General features: G+C 42.5%; 1 protein-coding gene across 5 annotated transcripts in view; it reads left to right on the plus strand.

Moving 5' to 3' along the window:
• Positions 1–18,552, plus strand: part of MAPKBP1 (mitogen-activated protein kinase binding protein 1) — a 55,484-nt gene that overhangs the window by 3,545 nt on the left and 33,387 nt on the right. Inside the window, exon 1 of one of the 5 annotated variants that reach the window (XM_040492360.1) lies at positions 2,194–3,096. The exons of 2 other annotated variants lie outside the window; for them this stretch is intronic. In XM_040492360.1, coding sequence (XP_040348294.1) covers positions 2,800–3,096 — 297 coding nt within the window. In that variant the 5' untranslated portion in view covers positions 2,194–2,799. Of the gene's footprint in view, positions 1–2,193; positions 3,097–18,552 lie in introns of those variants that run through there. 2 more of the 5 variants (XM_040492358.1, XM_040492359.1) reach the window with 2 other exon arrangements.

Raw genomic sequence — 18,552 nt, forward strand, 5'->3', positions numbered from 1 at the left:
CTTTGTTCCCACAGGATCAGATTAGACTTTTGTGTCATATTAGCAGCCTATAAACACAGTAGCCTTGTGTGGTGCAGGATTGCTACAGGGAGAGGCATTTGAGACAGCAGCATTTTACTGCCTTGCCTGTATCTCTTCAGAGATGAATAAAGCCAGTGAGGAATGATTTAGAGTGCTAATGTACAACATGGCAGGATTGTGGGAGGACTTAGTTCAGATCTCTATCCTTTAGCAGAACCTTACTTGGATTTGGTCAGAGGGAGAACAGCTTTCCTGTATGTTTCAGCAGGATGTTTCAATTCAGTTGAAATTGGCTATAAGGTTCCATGGCAGTGGAGATAGTGACCTATATTAGGAGTCTAATAGGAGTTCATTGTTCGTATTCTGCAGAGGTAGGAGTATGTGCCTGGAACTTAGACACTGTCTTAGATTTGACAGTGTTCTCTCACTTACTATGTTGGATCATTCTTAGTGCTGCAAGCACTCTTATTCTTGGCTGATGACAGTGACTACCACTATTAGAGCAATCTTCTCATATCTTTTGACCTCTTTTTCTGGCCAAGAGTGGTATAGTAGAAATGTATGATGGGAGTTTATTCTTCAGTGTTAATACTTACTATAATTTTGGTCTGGAATCCAGAAGGTACTGTCACCATTCTTTAAAACTTCCCGTATCACTCATCACTAATGCATTCAACAAATGCTTATTGTGTGCCTGTTATGTGTGGAATCAGTGATGAGTAAAATATCCTGGCCATCCAAGAGCTTGTGGCTAGGGGCACCTGCGTGGCTCAGTACCTTAAGGGACCCTTGGTCTCAGCTTAGGTCTTGATCTCAGGGTTGTGAGTTCAAGCCTTGTGTTGGGCTCTGCCCTGGGCGGGAAGCCTACTTAAAAAAATAATAATTCTAAGAGCTTGTGGCTAGTCAGACAAACAAATAATTACAACATGGCATGTTGAGTGCTTGGCTTAGAAGTAAGCCTAGAGGTGTTAAGGGCAGCACAGGGGAGGGATCAGCTTAGGGCAATTAGGAAAGACTTCAGAGAGCTTGGGATGCTTGAACTGTGAGTCCTGAGGCAAGAGAGGAGGAGAAACTCTCTAGGAAGACAGTGAAAAAGAGAATCCTTGTGGCATCACCATTAAACATCCCTGTTTCAAATAGGAATTCAGTGGTTCCAACTGCTTTAAATGGCTTTGTTTGTCCTAGAGCTGTGAATGAGGGGAATACTTAGCTGAAGTTGAATGACTCTTGAATAGTCTGACAGCAAGAGGGCTTATGTCTCTTTTTTAGCACCCAAAAGTATTTGCTGTCTTTGTGTGCCTAGGACCCTACAGATGCCTGACCACCCCCCACTCCTTATTGAAGACTCTACCTAAGATGACTCTAAAAGCCTGCCCTGTAGCAGTCCATCTAGGATCTGATGTATAAAGCTTAGTGAGCTGCTCTAATGTGCGTTGGCTGTGGGTAATCATGGTAGCAGTCAGAAAGCTTGTGATTCACACATAACTAACTCTGAAATAAAATTTGAAGACCAGAAGACATAGGCCTTTGAGGATGGTTGTAGGGGGCAAAGAAGGTGGTGACAGAGGGCCTTTGTGGAGCTCTTACCTCAGATAGCCTGCTGCTTTGAGTCATATTGTTCCTCCTGTCTAAAGTAGCCTTTTCACCAAATTCTCCACTTACTTTTAGATCCAACTCTATATTTGCTGGAGCCATAGAGCCTTCTCTGAGTAGCCCCGTACCTTGGGACCAATCTCTAATTGTTCTTTTATGTATGTCTGTCTGTCTTTCTTTCTTTCTTTCTTTCTTGTGAAATTTTAAAATATTTATTTATTTTCGAGAGAGAGAGAGAAACAGAGCACAAGTGGGGGAGGGGCAGAGGAAGGGAGACACAGAATCTGAAGCAGGCTTCAGACTCTGAGCTGTCAGCACAGAGACCCAAGGCAGGGCTTGAACCCATGAACCATGAGATCATGACCTGAGCTGAAGTTGGAGGCTTAACCAACTAAGCCACCCAGGCACCCCTGTATGTCTTTCTTTTTACTTTTTACTTTTTTTAATCTTTATTTATTTTTGAGAGAGAGAAAGACAGAGTGTGAATGCGGGAAGAACAGAGAGAGAGGGAGACACAGAATCCCAAGCAGCCTCCAGACTCTGAACTGTCATCACAGAGCCTGACAGCAGGCCTCAAACTCATGAACTGCGAGCTCATGACGTGAGCCAAAGTCAGATACTTAACCAACTGAGCCACCCAGGTGCCCCTGTGTGTCTTTATTTCTTATGGTCAAGGGCCTTGCTTTTTATTTCTTTCACATCACAATATAGTGTAAGGTATGCAGTAAATACTAAATGAATAAATGAATGAAAAGAATAAATGAATGATGTCAAATATAGTGGGGATAAACGTGGAATTCCAGAAGAATAGGAAATAATTAGGAGCAGATTTGTGACCTCTTTAAAGAGAAATTGAGATTAGGAATAATGTTGAAAAAGAAGTAGAGATGTAGCCTATTTAGGAGTGAAGAGCCCAAGTGAGAAGCGGAAGTACATATATGCAGAAGGTAGTGCTCATGAAAGACTTTTTAATTCAGGAGAGACCTAGTTGAAAATATGGCTTAAATATGGTTAGAAGCTTGAAATGAAAGCCAGTAGAAATGGGGGTTGAGAGTATTGATTGAGAAATGGGTAATTGAGAGCTGGGATTTGTATTAAACTTTCTCTAAGGGAAGGAAGTCTCTGCACTGAGATAGAATTGGAGAAGAGTAATTTGAGGTTTTATGCCAGATCTGCTGAGTCTCGATGAAGTGTAACTCAAAGTTATCAGTTGTAAACACCTTTCAGCTTCAAATCCTGTACAGTTGTCAGTTCTGCCTTTCATCTCAGCTGAGGCTGTGTTTTCCTTCAGCATGTGTGTGCTCCGGGGAGCTAGCCCTCCCCCTCTTTTCTTCAAGCTTCCGGAAGATTTTTATGTGGAAGGAGCTGGGTCGTTTTTCTGTTTTAACAAAGGACAGAAATGGAATGAAGCCGAGCAGGCATGATTTCATTGAGGGATACAAAAGGATTGCCTGTGCTGGAGAGCCGTTAGATTTTGAAAAAGTAAGTGAAGAGGTTTTGAAATCCTCCTCCTCCTTAATAGCCATTTATCCAGTCTGGGGTATGTATTATTCCTTTGAAAACAATGGGCAAGATGACTTGGAGCTTTCTTCTAGTTCTCTATTTTTATGGATACAGCTCTAATGTTTTCTCTGTCTCATTTTTCCCCACAATTTGCTCATGTCCCATTGTATGGTGGAGTCTTTTCATATGTGGCTCTAAGAAGAGTTTGTGTAGGGGATTTTCATGGAAGAGAAAAAACTGGCAATAATCTAATTTTCGCTTTTGCTTAGTGTTTGAGTCCAGGTATTAGTACTGGAACTTTTTTTATTATTAAGTTTATTTATTTATTTTGAGAGAGATAGAGTGTAAGCGTGAGCGTAAGCATAAACGGGGGAGGGGCAGAGAGACAGGGAGGGAGAGAATCCCAAGCAGGCCCTATGCTGTCCATGCAGAGCCCAACGTGGGGCTTGATCTCATGATCCTGAAATCATGACCTGAACCGAAATCAAAAGTCAGACACTTAACTGACTGAGCCACCCAGGTGCCCCAGTCCTGAGACTCTTTAATCTGCCTCCTTGGTGGTGGGGAAGCATATTCATTTTCAAAGCATTCATGGATCAATGGTTCAAGCTTGATGGCTCTCGACTTAGGAGAGGAGTCAGGACAGCAGTGAGATAGGATATTTGTGCAGCATTTCAAAAATGCATATTCCTGGGCCCCATCCTAGCTATATGGAATCAGAAGCTCTGGGAATAGAGTTTAGTGGTTGTGGATATATTAAGCTCCACCAGAAGTTCACTGCTGGGTTACGAACCCCTGGCTTAAGTGTTAGGACCCTGAAGTCTTTTGGCTTCATACCCAAGTCCTCATTGAGGCTTCTTGAGGGTATAGAAAGCTAGTCCATTAAGTATACTCTTTTCCTTGAATAGTTATCTCCACTGTGTCTTTTAGACGGATTGCTCTGTAAACTATTATGTCAGAGATAGATCTGAGAGAACTGCCCTGTTGTAGGGTCAGATATGAGGAACTGATAATTGCCTTACTAAGACAGATGAGCAGGAATTTCCTCTGTGGGCAGGAATAGGAAACTTTATGATAATATCCCTGAGTCCTGGCCAGTTTTTTATGTCACCATTCCACTACCCACTTCCCTTGACACTCATAGGAACCCAGAGTTTTTAGTGTTTAATACACACTCCCTGGGCTCCCCACCTACAATTAGATGACAAAGGATAGAGGGCCCCTGTGGGCAGGAGCCCTGCCGCTCACCAGCCTTTGTGAATGACCTTGGGCAACTTCTTGCTGAGTCTTCTGTCACTGATATATTCCTCAAGTAAGGCTTGTAAAGTGTCTTGAGATCCTCAAAACAGGTGGCGTGCAGTGAAAAGTGTGAGGTGTTCTCCTGGTTTTGTTCCTTTGATCTCCGCTTCATTTCTCCTTCCGGTGCCTGCAGCTGCCCTCAGCCTTCAAAGTGATTCTCACTGGAGAGAGAGAGGATTCTTCTCTCACCAGCCCAACTCTTCCTTTGCTGTCTAAAATAGCCCAGGCTGTAAGTTGTCTTGCAAAGCCTTCCCTCATCTACTTGGTCTCACTCATTTCAGAGTCTGACGGCACTGCTGCTTTCCAAGTTTCTTTTCCCCCCTCACTTGTAATTTAAGGCAGGTGTCCCCTGTTGGATCAGTTTGAGTCACTGTCTTATTTCCTGCCCATATTTTGAATGTCTTTGGGGCCATTGGGATTTCTCTGCCTTCACTTCTGTCTTCTCTTTGTCACCTGTGTGTTTTCATTTCTTGACTCGTGAGAAAATGTTGGTAGAAATGAGCCATCAGCCTGACTTCTGTGACCTCTCTGTCAACCCACTGAATCTAAAGTTGGGCTTGTGGCTGTTGTCACTGCCCCTTTGTTTGGAAGACAGTCCAGGGCTTGAAATTTGGGACTTTGTTTATTCAAACTAAGCCTCTCTGGGAACGTGGTCTGTTGCATTGTTGTTCTCAGAGTATCTGTTGGTTTTACTCTATGGCTGAACTGCAATGTTGGTAAGAAAACAAGCTACAGTGTTTTCAGTAGGATTTGTTGTATTATACATCACATTCCCACTGCTACAAGTTAAGTCTCTCCTCTGGGCTCCGTTGTTTAATGCCGGACAAGGCCAGGTTTTCTGTCAGCTTCCTTTTACAGCCCTTGTCAGTAGAGTTGTGCAGTGAGAACCCACCTGCTTGGATGTTTGCTGAATCGAGTCCACATTGTAGGTTTTACCTTAACTTCTGTTACCTCTTAAAATTAAAAGAAAGCTCCGGTAGGGGAGGGCCAGAAATAAAGTGAGTATGACAGACACATTGGGCACTGTGGATCTTTAGGGTTGGTATTTTTGAGTGTTCACATTTCCCACACCTTGGTTTCCTTCTTCCCAACAGTTATATCAGCAGGTCTACAATGCTTCTTAATTGGCTATATCATTTTCCTCTTGTTTTGAAGGGCACTTACAGAAGACTGAGTTCACATCACAGGATGGGTATCTCCTCTTAGACTTCTAGGGAGTAAATTCCACCCCCTCTCATTTTATCACACAGAATGTTTGTAATGCTTTTTGTCTTCTCTGGTCTATAAAACACTGTTTTTTTTTTAGACTAGATTTCTAAGTTTATATACTTTAATCTCTTCCTAAAACTGGAATGAAGCTGAAGATGGTTTCCCTTCCCTGCCCCTGCTTTCATAGCTGAGATTTAAATTTACTTAAGATCTTGGAACACTTAGTGAAACCACATGGCTGATTTTTTTTTTTTTTCCACTGTGTCACATTCTCTTTTGGAGGAATCCTGAGAAGGGAGTTTCTTAGGTTCTCCTGGATTTGAACATTGCTTCTCATTCATGCTGAGCGCCCTACAATTTCTAACTTCCCATATGTCTCATCAGGCTTTGAGTTTGATATTCCTTTAGTGGTGCCTCTGCTCATTTCCCCATACACTCAGCTGACCCTGTTAAAGGTGCTGGCACTTCAAAAACAAAACACACTTTAAAAAATTATGAAGGGGGCGCCTGGGTGGCTCGGTCAGTTAAGTGTCCAACTTCAGCTCAGGTCATGATCTCACGGTCCGTGAGTTCAAGCCCCGTGTTGGGCTCTGTGCTGACAGCTCAGAGCCCGGAGCCTGTTTCAGATTCTGTATCTCCCTCTCTCTATTCATGCTCTGTCTCTCTCTGTCTCAAAATAAACAAACGTTAAAAAAAAATTAAAAAAAAATTATGAAGTATAGCAGATACAGGAAAGTTTGTGAAGTATTATAATATAATATTGTATGTAATTCTAATATAGTCCCCCACGTAATCACCACCCAGAGTCAAGAAATGGAGCACTACCAAGGTGTTGGCAGTTTCTGAGGATGTGATGCTAACAGTGTCATCAAGGTAGGTAAGGGTGGAGATGAGGTTTATGTGTTATGTGGTTAATATGTTTTTTTTTTTAATTTTTTTTAACGTTTATTTTTGAGACAGAGAGAGACAGAGCATGAATGGGGGGGGAGGGTCAGAGAGAGAGGGAGACACAGAATCCAAAGCAGGCTCCAGGTTCTGAGCTGTCAGCACAGAGCCTGACACGGGGCTCGAACTCACGGACTGCGAGATCGCGACCTGAGCCAAAGTCGGACGCTTAACCGACTGAGCCACCCAGGCGCCCCTAATATGGTTTTTTAACTTAAATCCCAAGGTCTTGATCTTGACTATGTTTTTGCTTTTCAAGTTTCTTTTTTTTCCCCATCCATTATGAATTTGTGCTATTCAACATTCTCAGTCAGTGTGCTTACTGGAACCACTTTTTCCAACTTCTGTTGTCAGTGCTTCCTTTCCTTATCTTACTCTCCTAAAATCATACTAGAAATAATAATACTTGTAGTGGTAATAATAACTAACATTTATTGGCTTTTGCTATGTATGTACTGTGCTAAGCATTCTACATATATTATCTCATTCATGTTTTACATCACCCTACAATAAACACTGTCACTGTCACCATTTTGTAGGTGAGGAAACTGATGCTGAGAGGTTAGGTGGGTAGCTGGTGGTTACATAGCCAGTAGGTGGCGGGACTAGGATTCAGACCTCGGCTATCTTAACTACAAAGCCTACCTTAATCTTTTTTTTTTTTTTTTTTCTAAATTTCTTTCTTTATATATATTTTTTATGTTTTATTATTTTGAGAGAGAGAGAGCACATGTGCATGAGCGGGGGTGGGGTGGAGAGAGAGAGAGAGAGAGAGAGAGAGAGAGAGAGAGTCCAAAGCAGACTCCACTCTGCCAGCACCAACCTCGATGTGGGGCTCGATCCTATAACTGTGAGACCATGACCTGAGCCAAAAATCAAGAGTCGGATGCTTAACTGACCAAGCCACCCAGATGCCCAGCCCACACTTAATCTTGATTCTGTGCCTCTCCCAGGGAGTCTTCCTGTGCACAGTGTGACACTGAGCATATAAGTATGCCTAGTATTGCTATAGCCAAGAGTTGCACCCTGCGTTCAGCTTGGAAAAGGGCAGTACCTGAAAAAATACACCTTTCCCCCAACTTTCCCCATAAAAGTTGATATAATGAATTTCTCAGACTGTTGTGGAGTCATCACTTGGTAACCCTCCTTTATACCTCTACATCCTTGCTTTTCTTCTCACCCCAACTCCCGATTTCCACTTCTTGCCTTGTGGTACCATTAGGAACAGTTCAACTTGTGGTTCTGTGGGTACGTGAATGTCAAGTTGACAGGGTGCAGTTTAGTGGCATTAGATGACCTTAAGCTGAAAGTAGTTGCTGCTTCTCTCTGGGGTTGGAGCGAGGTGGGGGAGTGCAGTGGAGACCAACAGATGCCTTGCTTGTTTGGGTGTGTGGGATTCATGGCCCTTGAACCTGTCTTACCCTTAGTTGGCAGTTGATTGTGTAGCTCACACTCCTGATTACTTGCTAGTTCTGCCTACCCCAGACCTCTCCTTCTTTTTCTCTGTACTCCACCTATTTGTTATTCCTGTGCCTGTCCCTACTCACAACTGACTGTATCTTTGAAGCTGTGGAGAATCGCTGAGTTGAAATGCCTATGTTCTATGGGGAAACAACTGGATCTAAAAATGCCACGTGCCAGAGCCAACCTGGATGATGCCAAATGGAGTTCAGTGAACATGAAAAAGAGCAAAAATGAGGTCATTTGCCCACCTGACTCTGGTTGAAAGGCTCCAAGGTTGCTTAGTTCCTTGAGCAAGTGTCTTGCCTCACCTCATCTCAAATTTGTATTATTTTGATTTCTTTTCTCAAATAGGCAGTGATGATAACATCATGGGTAAAAAAGCACGGGATCTTAATACATGCTTTCCTGCAGCTGCCCCAGTTAGTCTGAGGAGAGGAAGCCCCAAGCCAGGTGGATTGGGTGGAGGGCAGCCCACAGGCAGTTTGTGATCATGGGGGAGGAGCTCAGAGCATGCTCAGAAACTCTGACCCTTGCCACCTCTCAACTGCTGCGTTGGAGAAAAGCAAGCAGCTGCTTGTCAGAACTAAGTATGCAACAGGCAGGCTGTGGGCCTCCCTCTGTTAGTTACCCTGATGCTCATTGGTCAGGTTCTGTTTGGGAAAGCACACAACATCTAAGCTTGTTTTCATATGACATATAACCTGTTGCGGACTTTTCTAAACACGTCCTTTCTCCTCATGATGTCCTTCCTTCCCCAGGCTTTTTGCAAAGCCCCCACAGCAGCTGTCTTAGACGCTTTCCCTCATAGCAAACCCAGAACTGGCTAGCGAACATGGTTTCTAAGAGTTAATGTGCAGACAGAGGAGTGGGTAGGGGCAAGAGGCAGTGGTCTTGTTAAAATGCAGATTCAGATTCAGGCCTACCCCGGAACTCTGCAATTTTACCAAGCTCCCAAGTGATGCCCGTGCTGCATTTCCTTGAGCCAGCCATATATTGAGTAGTCAGGCGTGTGTGTGCATGTGTGGGGGAGGGAGCTGGCTTCTCTCTCATTTGTAAAATTAGAATACTGATGGCTTCCTCCTTGGGCTGTTGTGAGGATTAAAGGAGATTTAATGAATGTGAAAGCACATTGTAAGGTCTAAATAAGTTTATAGCTGTTAAGGGGTTGCTAATATTATCAGGGTCCATGGATTTCTAGAATATTAAGGAATTTTTTTCTAATTTTCTGGCAAGATTTTATTCCTTCAAGTTTCCGTTTGTGAGAAGTTCTTTTTTGCAGGTTCAGCCTCTTCTGTTCCAGCATTGAATCATCCTCCCTGTGTAGCTTTTTATTGTGACCTATCCTCAGTACCTTTTTCTTGCCAATATTCTAACTTGTATTAACAATCCTGACCAAAAGGAAGGCTTTGCAAATGTTTTTTTTTATACAAACGACTGTGTAATTTATTATTTCAGGGCTATGAATATGAGTTTTGGGAACTAAAAAAGTCAAACCAGTAAACCACGGGTGGATGGGGATGAAAGTCCTAATTTACCTAATTTACTATGTCTGATGAGAAACCACTGGAGTGATGAGCATATTTTTTAAGAGCAATAGCTTCTCTAAAGATAACTTTTTTCTTCTTTGGGAGCCAATTCATTTGTATTGAGAAATAATTCAGGAAATGAATTAGTCCTAGAGCTTCCTTTCAGACTAAGAATTCAAAGGCAGAGTGAAAATGTGTTAATTTTATAACCCATTGTTTTAAGTGTCTAATGTAATAAGAGTGAAATATTCTCTTTAATGTTTACTTAAAGAAGATATCCACAAAGATGTGGGGAAACAAGTGCATTCGTACCCTTACACAGTTGGTGAGAGCGTACACTGATCCAGCCTTCCTAGAGGGAAGTTTGGTAATATCCATTAAGAGAAGAGTTAATAGATTCATATCTTTTGATCTAGCAGTTACAATTCTGGGATCTGTTCTAGGGATCTGTTCTATGCAAACATTCATACCACACAAACGTGTATATAACTGCTTTTTTTTTTTTTGGTGTTATTTACAATAGTGTAATATTTGAAATAATTCAAGTAACCATCAGTAGGGCATTGGGATACATCATAAAATGAAATACCTTCACCTTCCTGAAAAGAGGTCAGTCTATATGTACTGATGTTACTGATGTGAAAGGGTATTCAAGATATATTAAGTGACAAAAAGCAAATTGTATAACTGTCTTTTATGTTAATGACTATTTATATTTTTGTTAAAACATGTATGTTAGTATATGCATAGAAAAATAAGTGAGGCTATAAATACCAAACTGTTGTTAATATTGGTTACCTCAGGGAGGGTTAGTAGATTATGGTGGACATTCACTGTCTGCATTTCTATATTTCTGTAATGTTGGAAATTTTTACAGTGAGTCTGTATTATTTTTGTAAGTAGAAAAAAAACCCAATAAAGATAAAATCCTCTAATTGAAACATGTGTATTTCATATTTAAATCTAAAAATTTAAATTTAAAAATCTGTGCTCATTCAAGCACACAATTACGCACAAATGTGAAAAATATATGTGAAATAATAATAAACTCGGGTTTTTTTAAGTAATAACAGGACATAAAAATGTTTTCTCACAAATTCATCATTAACTTGTTGAATTGGAAATAATCCATTGTTTGTATCTTCCAGAAATATTTCCTTGGTTAGCTTTGGTAAACAAAATATTTTTTAATACTTTCTGAAGTGCATGTGCTTTCTGAGAAGATTTTTTACACAAGAAGTATAGAGAAACATAAGGAAGAAAACAAATTCATAATTTCAACATCCAGAACAACTGCTTATAGCTACATCCATTTCTGAGTATAAAGGACAGGTAAAACTCTTTTAAAATAATAATATTATCACTTTTATTTAAAAAGTTATCTCTGATGTTTTTAGACTTAGTCTTTAATTATAATTTAAGTCAGATTTGTGAAGAGCCATGCCGTGCGTGTATTTACTGAAGTCAAGGACAAAACAGTTTTGTTTGTAATCATTTAAAGCACATGGATTATTCCATTCAGTCCTTCCCCAGTCTTTCTGGAAAGGTATCAAAATCTTGCTTCCTGCTCCACCTTCTAGGGCTGGCTGTGAGAGATGGGGAATTCTCTAGGAGTTTAAAGAACTTACGGGGTAAGATGAATCGAAGACTTTTCACAAATATTTTTGAAGTATTAAAAATAGACTCAACAAATACATAGTAAACACTGTGCGCTGTGCTAGAAGCATGGAGTTGTAGATACAGCCTCTGCCTCCCAGGAGACTAGTAGGAGAGAGATGACAGATCCATAAAGAACTTCTGTACAAGGTACTAAGTAGCACATACCATCTGAATGATGCAAATTAAGTGCTTCTGTAAGAGTACCAATGAAGGAGGAATCATCCTGGCCAGGGTGATCATGCAAAGAGTCACAGGGGATGTGATATTTGAGCTGGTCCTTGAAAGGAAGGGTAGGATTTCAGTAGGGGGTGGTGGAAGGGAAGGGCATTCCTGGTAGAATAAGAATGTAAACTAAAGCCCCAAAGCACCTTTCCAGAATAGTGAATAATCCAGATTGACAAATGCACATGATTTATATAGATGAGTAGTAGGAAATAGAAGAAAGGTAGGATCAGTTGACAGAGAGCTGTGGTTGCTAGGCTAAGACATTTATAATTTATTTAGTTGGCAGTAGGAGCCATTGAAAGTTTTTGAGCAGGGGAGGGACATGATCGAAGCTCTGCTATAGAAAGATTATTCTGACAGGTTGAGGGAAGGGAGGACAGGGTCTCCAGTAAGGAAATTGATTAGAAAGCCATTGCTATATATAGGAATGTGGTGCTGAAGGCCTAATCCAGGGTGTTGGCGTTTGGATTGGAAAGGAAGTGAGCGTTTTATAGAGAATAACATGTTGAAGAAACCTTCTTTCTTCCCAGGGGAGTCTCATGGCACAAGTTGGCATGATTACCGGGGTACCAAGAGTTCTCCCCATTCTCCTTTTTGACCCAGATTACGCATTCACTTCACACACTTAGTCCAGATAAGGAACAGTTAGTATTTTCCCTGGTTACAAAGTTTGGAAACCATGAGAGTAAGAAAACTCAGGCGCGTAGAGTTGGTGAATGAGGAGGGATCAGACCCTTCTTCAGATGGTCAGATTTTTAGTTCACAAAGCGTTGTTTGTGGTTCTGGTTTTGCTGTAGAGAGGACTGACTCTAGAGAGGAAAAAAACTTTTTTCCCTTGTTCTCGTTGCTTAAATTGAGGTACCTTCTATCCTTGCCTTGCTGATAATTGGAAGAGAGAGAGAAGTGCCTGCTCTGTACCAGGCACTGTGTTGTTAAAGCTGCTCTTTGAACTTGGGTGGATGCTGATGGTTTTATTATAATTGAGTGCTTTAGCTAGAGGCCCTGGTTTCCAGAACTCAGATTTGAGGTCTGATACTGCCCTCACCTTGTCTGCCATTTGCATACGAAATTGGATTCTCCTGCTTCTGATATTGTAATGTCCGTTGCCTGGGAAGTGAGTGTCAGCTGTCCATGTTGACTGTAGGTTCTAGTGCTGGCTGGACATGAGCAAGCTGTGACCAGGTGGGATACTCTGACATTGGAAGACCTCTATTTCTTTTTCTCTGCCACCATTCAGTGAGGAGAGGTCATAACCCATTTTTTAGATCAATTTTGGCTACTGATAAAACATGCTAGTTAAAAAAATTTTTTTGATGTTTGTTTATTTTTGAGACAGAGCTCAAGCAGGGGAGGGGCAGAGAGAGGGAAACACAGAATCCAAAGTAGGCTCCAGGCTCCTAGCTGTCAGCACAGAGCCTGACACAGGGTTCAAACTCATGAACCATGAGATCATGACCTGAGCTGAAGTCAGACGCTTAACTGACTGAGCCACCAGGCACCCCAAGACCTGCTAATTTATAGGGATGCCTGGCTGACTTAGTCAGTAAAGCATGCAACTCTCAATCTCGGGTTGTGAATTCAAGCCCCACGTTGGGCATGGAGTCTACTTAAAAAAAAAAAAAAAAAAAAAAAAAAAAAAAAAGACTGGCTAGTGTTTTAAAATATGTTAAAGGTAGCAGGAGGCAACCTTATTGCCCTCTGCATCCTGTGCCCTCTGCCTTCTTCCTTGGTTCTCAGACCTGTCCCTGATGCTGCCACAAAGGCATGGTGACTTCTCATTTACTCTTTCACAGATTGCACCATTTTGGTGGTTTTGGAGAAACTGAACTTCCTCCTCAGATCACCAAAGTTTCTGGAACCAGGCAGACAGACCTAGATCTAAATCCTGGTTCTTGCACTCACTACTTAACCTGATTCCTTCATCTATAAAATGGAGATAATACTAGTCCTTTATAAAGTTGTCAAGGGTATGGGGTGGCTGGCTGAAGCATGCAACTCTTGATCTTGGAGTCATGAGTCAAGCCCCATGTTGGGCATAGAGCTTACTTAAAAGAAAAACAAACAAACAAACAAACAAAAACTTGTCAAGGGTATTCAATGAGATAATCTTGTAAAGTACTTAGCACAGTTCTTCCGCAGAGTACACATTCAGTGAAGGATAGCTCTTACAGCTGTAGATCCTGTCTCTGCATAAGACCATTCACACCCCATGGGTCTGGATATTCTTTTATTTTTATGTTTATTTGTTTACTTTGAGAGGGAGTACACGCGTGTGAGCACAAGTGAACACCAGTGGGGGATGGGCAGAGAGGGAGGGAGAGAGAATCCCAAGCAGCCTCTGTGCTGACAGCGGATTGATCTCACAAACCCGTGAGATCATGTCCTGAGCTGAAATCAGGAGTCAGACACTTAATTGATTGAGCCACCCAAGTGCCTCGGGTCTGGCTATTCTTGTGAAAATACTTGGAACATTGTTTCCTTCTTAGTCCCAGGAGGGACTGAAATTTGGAAATAAGAAGGCAAAATGCTTTAATTTAAGAGTTCCCTACCTGATTATTAGAGCCCCTTGGAGAGCTTGAATATACAGATTCTCAAACCCAAGTCTATATCTATTGATTGAGAATCTTGTGGAGGCAAGGGATGGAGATAGGGTAGGATTGATATCTGAAAAAACAAACAAACAAACAAACAAAACCCCTGTTAAACCCTATGAGTAATTCTTTTGGTAGGCCAGGGTTGGGAACCTTTGTTCTCTAGTCTTCAGGGGTTTATGGCTAGAGGTCACCTCCTCCCAAGCGGTGGCAGATTTACCTTCCTAGAAGCTGAGGCTATTTTAATCCCAGCACCAGAGAATTGGCTCAGCTCCAACGAATGCTGAACTCTAAGCTTGGGAGCCTGGTTTTTCTGTCATATTGGAAGTTATTTGTTTCTGGGAGCCTTTGTGGTACAGACATTGGAACTACAAATCAGCCAGACAGGATAGAGACCAGGAGCAGAGTGAAGAGGCAAGATCTGTTCTACAGTCTTGGAGTGGCCATCGTGTCCCTTCCTGCCTCTGACCAGATGGCACTTTGGACTCTGAAGGAGCAGAAGTGAGTGAGCTTGGGCATGATACCCGCCTCCCTGCCCCCCCTTCCCAGGCTAGTCACTGGGTCTCCGTCCAGCTGGCTAAGTCTCTGCACAAAGCCTGTCGGCCTTGGGCTTCCTCTGTGGCTTTTACATAAGCAGCAATTCTCAGAATCTGGTTGAGAATCTGCTTTGTGAGATTAGAGTGTAGTGTGTGGGCAAGAGACAAGCATAGTTATTCTTAACCTGCGGGAAGGGAGGGAAAGGCGGAGAGTGCTCTGCCATGGACAGGTCTGTGACATGCTTGTTTATAGAAACAGCAAGCCCATGGTTTGGCTGGAATGACTTCTAACTCAGGTATTTATAACTTGTATTAGTGGGATTGAGAAGTGGAGAAAGAGAGAAGGAGGAAAAAAGAAATTGGTGGCAACAAAACACGGCAACAAACACAGAGATCGACTTCCTCCCAGTTGCTGGAGTTTCTTTACCAATTTGAGATCAGCTAAATCCTAGATGACCCTGGTCTTTTGTGGCTCTGGCCTCTTAGTTCTCTTTCTTAAGGGAGCAGCTGCTGACTTGCCATCGAAGGCTCCCTGTAGTGGCCTCTCACACTAAGAAAAGAAGAGCAAATCCAAACCAGTCATTAGTTCATGGGCTCAAACAAGAAGCCCTTCTCTAGCAGTGCCATTGTCTTGGCTCCACAGACTGGATCTTCCATTGACTAGTGCCTCTACTCTAGCTCTTGTGGACTGATCGGATCTAGGGATGAGAGAGAAAGAGAGAGAGCGAGTAGAAAAGCTTAGACGGCCCTGCCCAGGGTTCCTGGGATCACGTGTTTAGAGATTTGGGCCTCTTGGGACTTTGTGCTGTGTGCCACCCGTGTGGCAGATGGCTCTAGAGTCTGGAGAGTCCTTTTTGTGCCTCTTCCACTTCTTTTTGGCACTTCTATCAACTACCCCTCTTTTCTGGGAGCTCTCCCCTTCCCTGGCTTCCTGGGTCTCCTCCTTTCTCTCTAATTGCCTAGCATCCCTACTCTTAAAGATAGGTGTTCTCCATGGTTCTGTCCTTAGCCTCTCTCTCCCTTCCCATCTTCTCTTGTACTTTCAGTGATGGTTTTCACCTCCATGTGAGTATTTCTGAGATGCCCATTTCTAGCCCTGATCTCTTTCCCAAGCATTTAATTCTATGTTTATGTTGCTAAAGTGAATGTTTGTGATTCCTGCTAAATATCCCTCAAGTGTCTTAGATTTAGCACGTCTAAAATAGACATCCTTGGCTCCCATCCTTCCTCCTTTGTCCAGACCCAGGTCTGCTTTCTGATCCTGGCACCATTTCTTTTCATGTTCCCTATCTCTGAGATTCAGAATTTGAGTCTTCTGTCTTCTTCCTTCACAGTTGTGTGGTGGCCATGCTTGCCAATTCTATTTGCTTTATTACTTTTGAATCCATCATGTCTTTTCTGCTCTCACTATCTTCATGCTAGTCTAGATCCTCATTACTTCTCATCTGAGCTATTGTAACAGCCTTCTAATTGGGCTCCCTGCCTATATTGTCTCATACACATCATCACCAAAACATAGCTTTGATTGTGTCTCCAGCTTGATACCCTTCAGTGGCTTCCCAGAGCCTACAGATAACCCCACTTAGTTTGGCATTCAAGGCCTTTCCTGGTCTGGTTACAGTCTACCTCTCCTGACTTACTCTCCTAACACAATCTGCTTTCATCATTGCTCACCTGCTTGTTATTTCCTTCTGCCAAACTTTCGTTCATGCAGCTTCTTCTACTGAGAATTCCTTCTCTCTGTATTTCCACCTGTCAAGATCCTACCCTCACAGCAAGCAAGGCCATGGTCAAATACCATCTCACCCTCCAAGAAAGCTTCCTTGTTTCCCTTCCCTGATCCTGTTCAGAAATCATTTCTTTCCCTCCTGTTTGAGCACTTTATATAAATCTTTCTTATGACCCTTATCACATACCAGATTGTTTTATATTTTCCCTAATGGATTTTGAGAGTAGAGGGTAGAAGCTATGTATTCTTCGTCTTAGGATCTCCCATAACATCCTCGTGATATTCAAACTTTTTTGAGAATGACCCACATTAAGAAATACTTTTTTTTTTTTCAACGTTTTTTTTTAATTTATTTTTTGGGACAGAGAGAGACAGAGCATGAATGGGGGAGGGGCAGAGAGAGAGGGAGACACAGAATCGGAAACAGGCTCCAGGCTCTGAGCCATCAGCCCAGAGCCCGACGCGGGGCTCGAAGTCACCGACCGCGAGATCGTGACCTGGCTGAAGTCGGACGCTTAACCGACTGCGCCACCCAGGCGCCCCTACATTTTTTTTTTAAAGAGAGAGAGAGCGTGTGCACAAGCAGGGGAGAGAAACAGAGGGGAGAGAGAGAATGTTAAGCAGGCTCCATGCTCAACATGGAGGCCGACGGTCATGACCTGGCCAAAATCATGAGTCTGACGCTCAACCGACTGAACTACCCAGGTGCCCCAAGAAATACATTTTATATTGTGACCCAGAACACACACATCCCTAAACAAAAGTTTCATGATCAATACTTGCCCTTACTACATGCCATGGGATCTATTTTGTGTTCTGTTCTGTTTATTCATTACGCACTAAATCAGTCAATTTCGAGTCTCATTAATAAGCTGCAATCTGCACATTGGAAAATTTTATTCTATCTAGTATGAGTGACTGCCCTGTCTATTGCCTTTGAGCCACCTGTTTTTTCCATCTACTTTAATGAGAGCCAGAAGAGCACTTAAACAGTTGGCTTTAGGCTTTCCTTCTCTCTTGGGAATAGGCTATTATGAAGTTATCCCTTTATCTCATTAAGTTGAGGGATAATTTTGCTTTCCTTTTTTCTCTCAGGAGGATACAATACTGCCCTGCCTAGTACATGCTGGGAGTGGTGGGCATTCAAGCCCTCCTTTGCAGTATATCTCTAGTAATTCTGCCTTCCTGCACCCTCACTTCTGGGGACAGATGACACCCTGTCTCAGGTTGGTGTAGGCTTTCCTCCATCTCAACACTCTCTACCTGCTAAAGCAGAGGCTGGGTCGCATCTTGAGTATTTTCTCTGCTTCTAGGCTATGTTTTGCATGTGGAGGAGATCACTGTGGATTATGACGTGGGTGCTCTCTTCTGAGTTTTTACTTGTGCATGAAGCAATATTCCTAGAACTGTGTGGCTGTGTCAGGGTACCAGCTGCCTGGAGTAGTCGTATCCCAAGTCACTGGACATAATCAGTTACCTGGACTGGTGTGTCTTTTGGGCTGTGTTTCACTGGCATTTGGGCTGTGAGGGTTTATAGCTGAATTTGCTGTTAGAACTTTAGGCCCCACCCCAGACTTTGAGGATAGCTGTTTTCTCATAGGACCTCTTCCTTGCCTCTGTTTCTGAAGTGATGCTGAGGCCGCAACTCTCACACCAGTGAGCTTGCTTCCTTACGTGGAAGAATGCTATAGTGTTCATGAGGGACTAGGTCACTGGTTCTTAAAGTATGGTCTGAGAATCCCTGGCGTCCCCTTTTAGGGGATCTATGGGATTCCCCCCCTTTTCCAGTTACATATTCAAATGAGGCCAGATTTTCTTCATCTTCACCTAGAATAGCATATCACAACAGATTGAATGCAGATGTAGATAGGAGAATCCAGCTGTTTACTATTAAACCAGACATTAAAGAGATTTACAAAAATGTTAAATAGTGCCACTCTTCTCACTGAATTTTTTTCTTGTTTTGGAAAACTATTTTTTATTTTTTTTTAACATTCGTTTTTGAGACACAGAGAGAGATAGAGCACAAGTGGGGAAGGGGCAGGGAGAGGGAGACACAGAATCAGAAGCAGGCTCCAGGCTGTGAGCTGTCAGCACAGAGCCCGATGTGGGGCTCAAGCTCATGAACTGTGAGATCGTGATCTGAGCCGAAGTTGGATGCTTAACCAACTGAGCCACCCAGGCGCCCCGAAAATAGTGTTATTTTTTTTTTAAGGTTTATTAATTTTTGAGACAGAGAGAGACAGAGCATG

Source organism: Herpailurus yagouaroundi, unplaced genomic scaffold (genome assembly GCF_014898765.1).
Source record: "Herpailurus yagouaroundi ecotype Mexico unplaced genomic scaffold, PumYag 184, whole genome shotgun sequence".
NCBI lineage: Eukaryota > Metazoa > Chordata > Mammalia > Carnivora > Felidae > Herpailurus > Herpailurus yagouaroundi.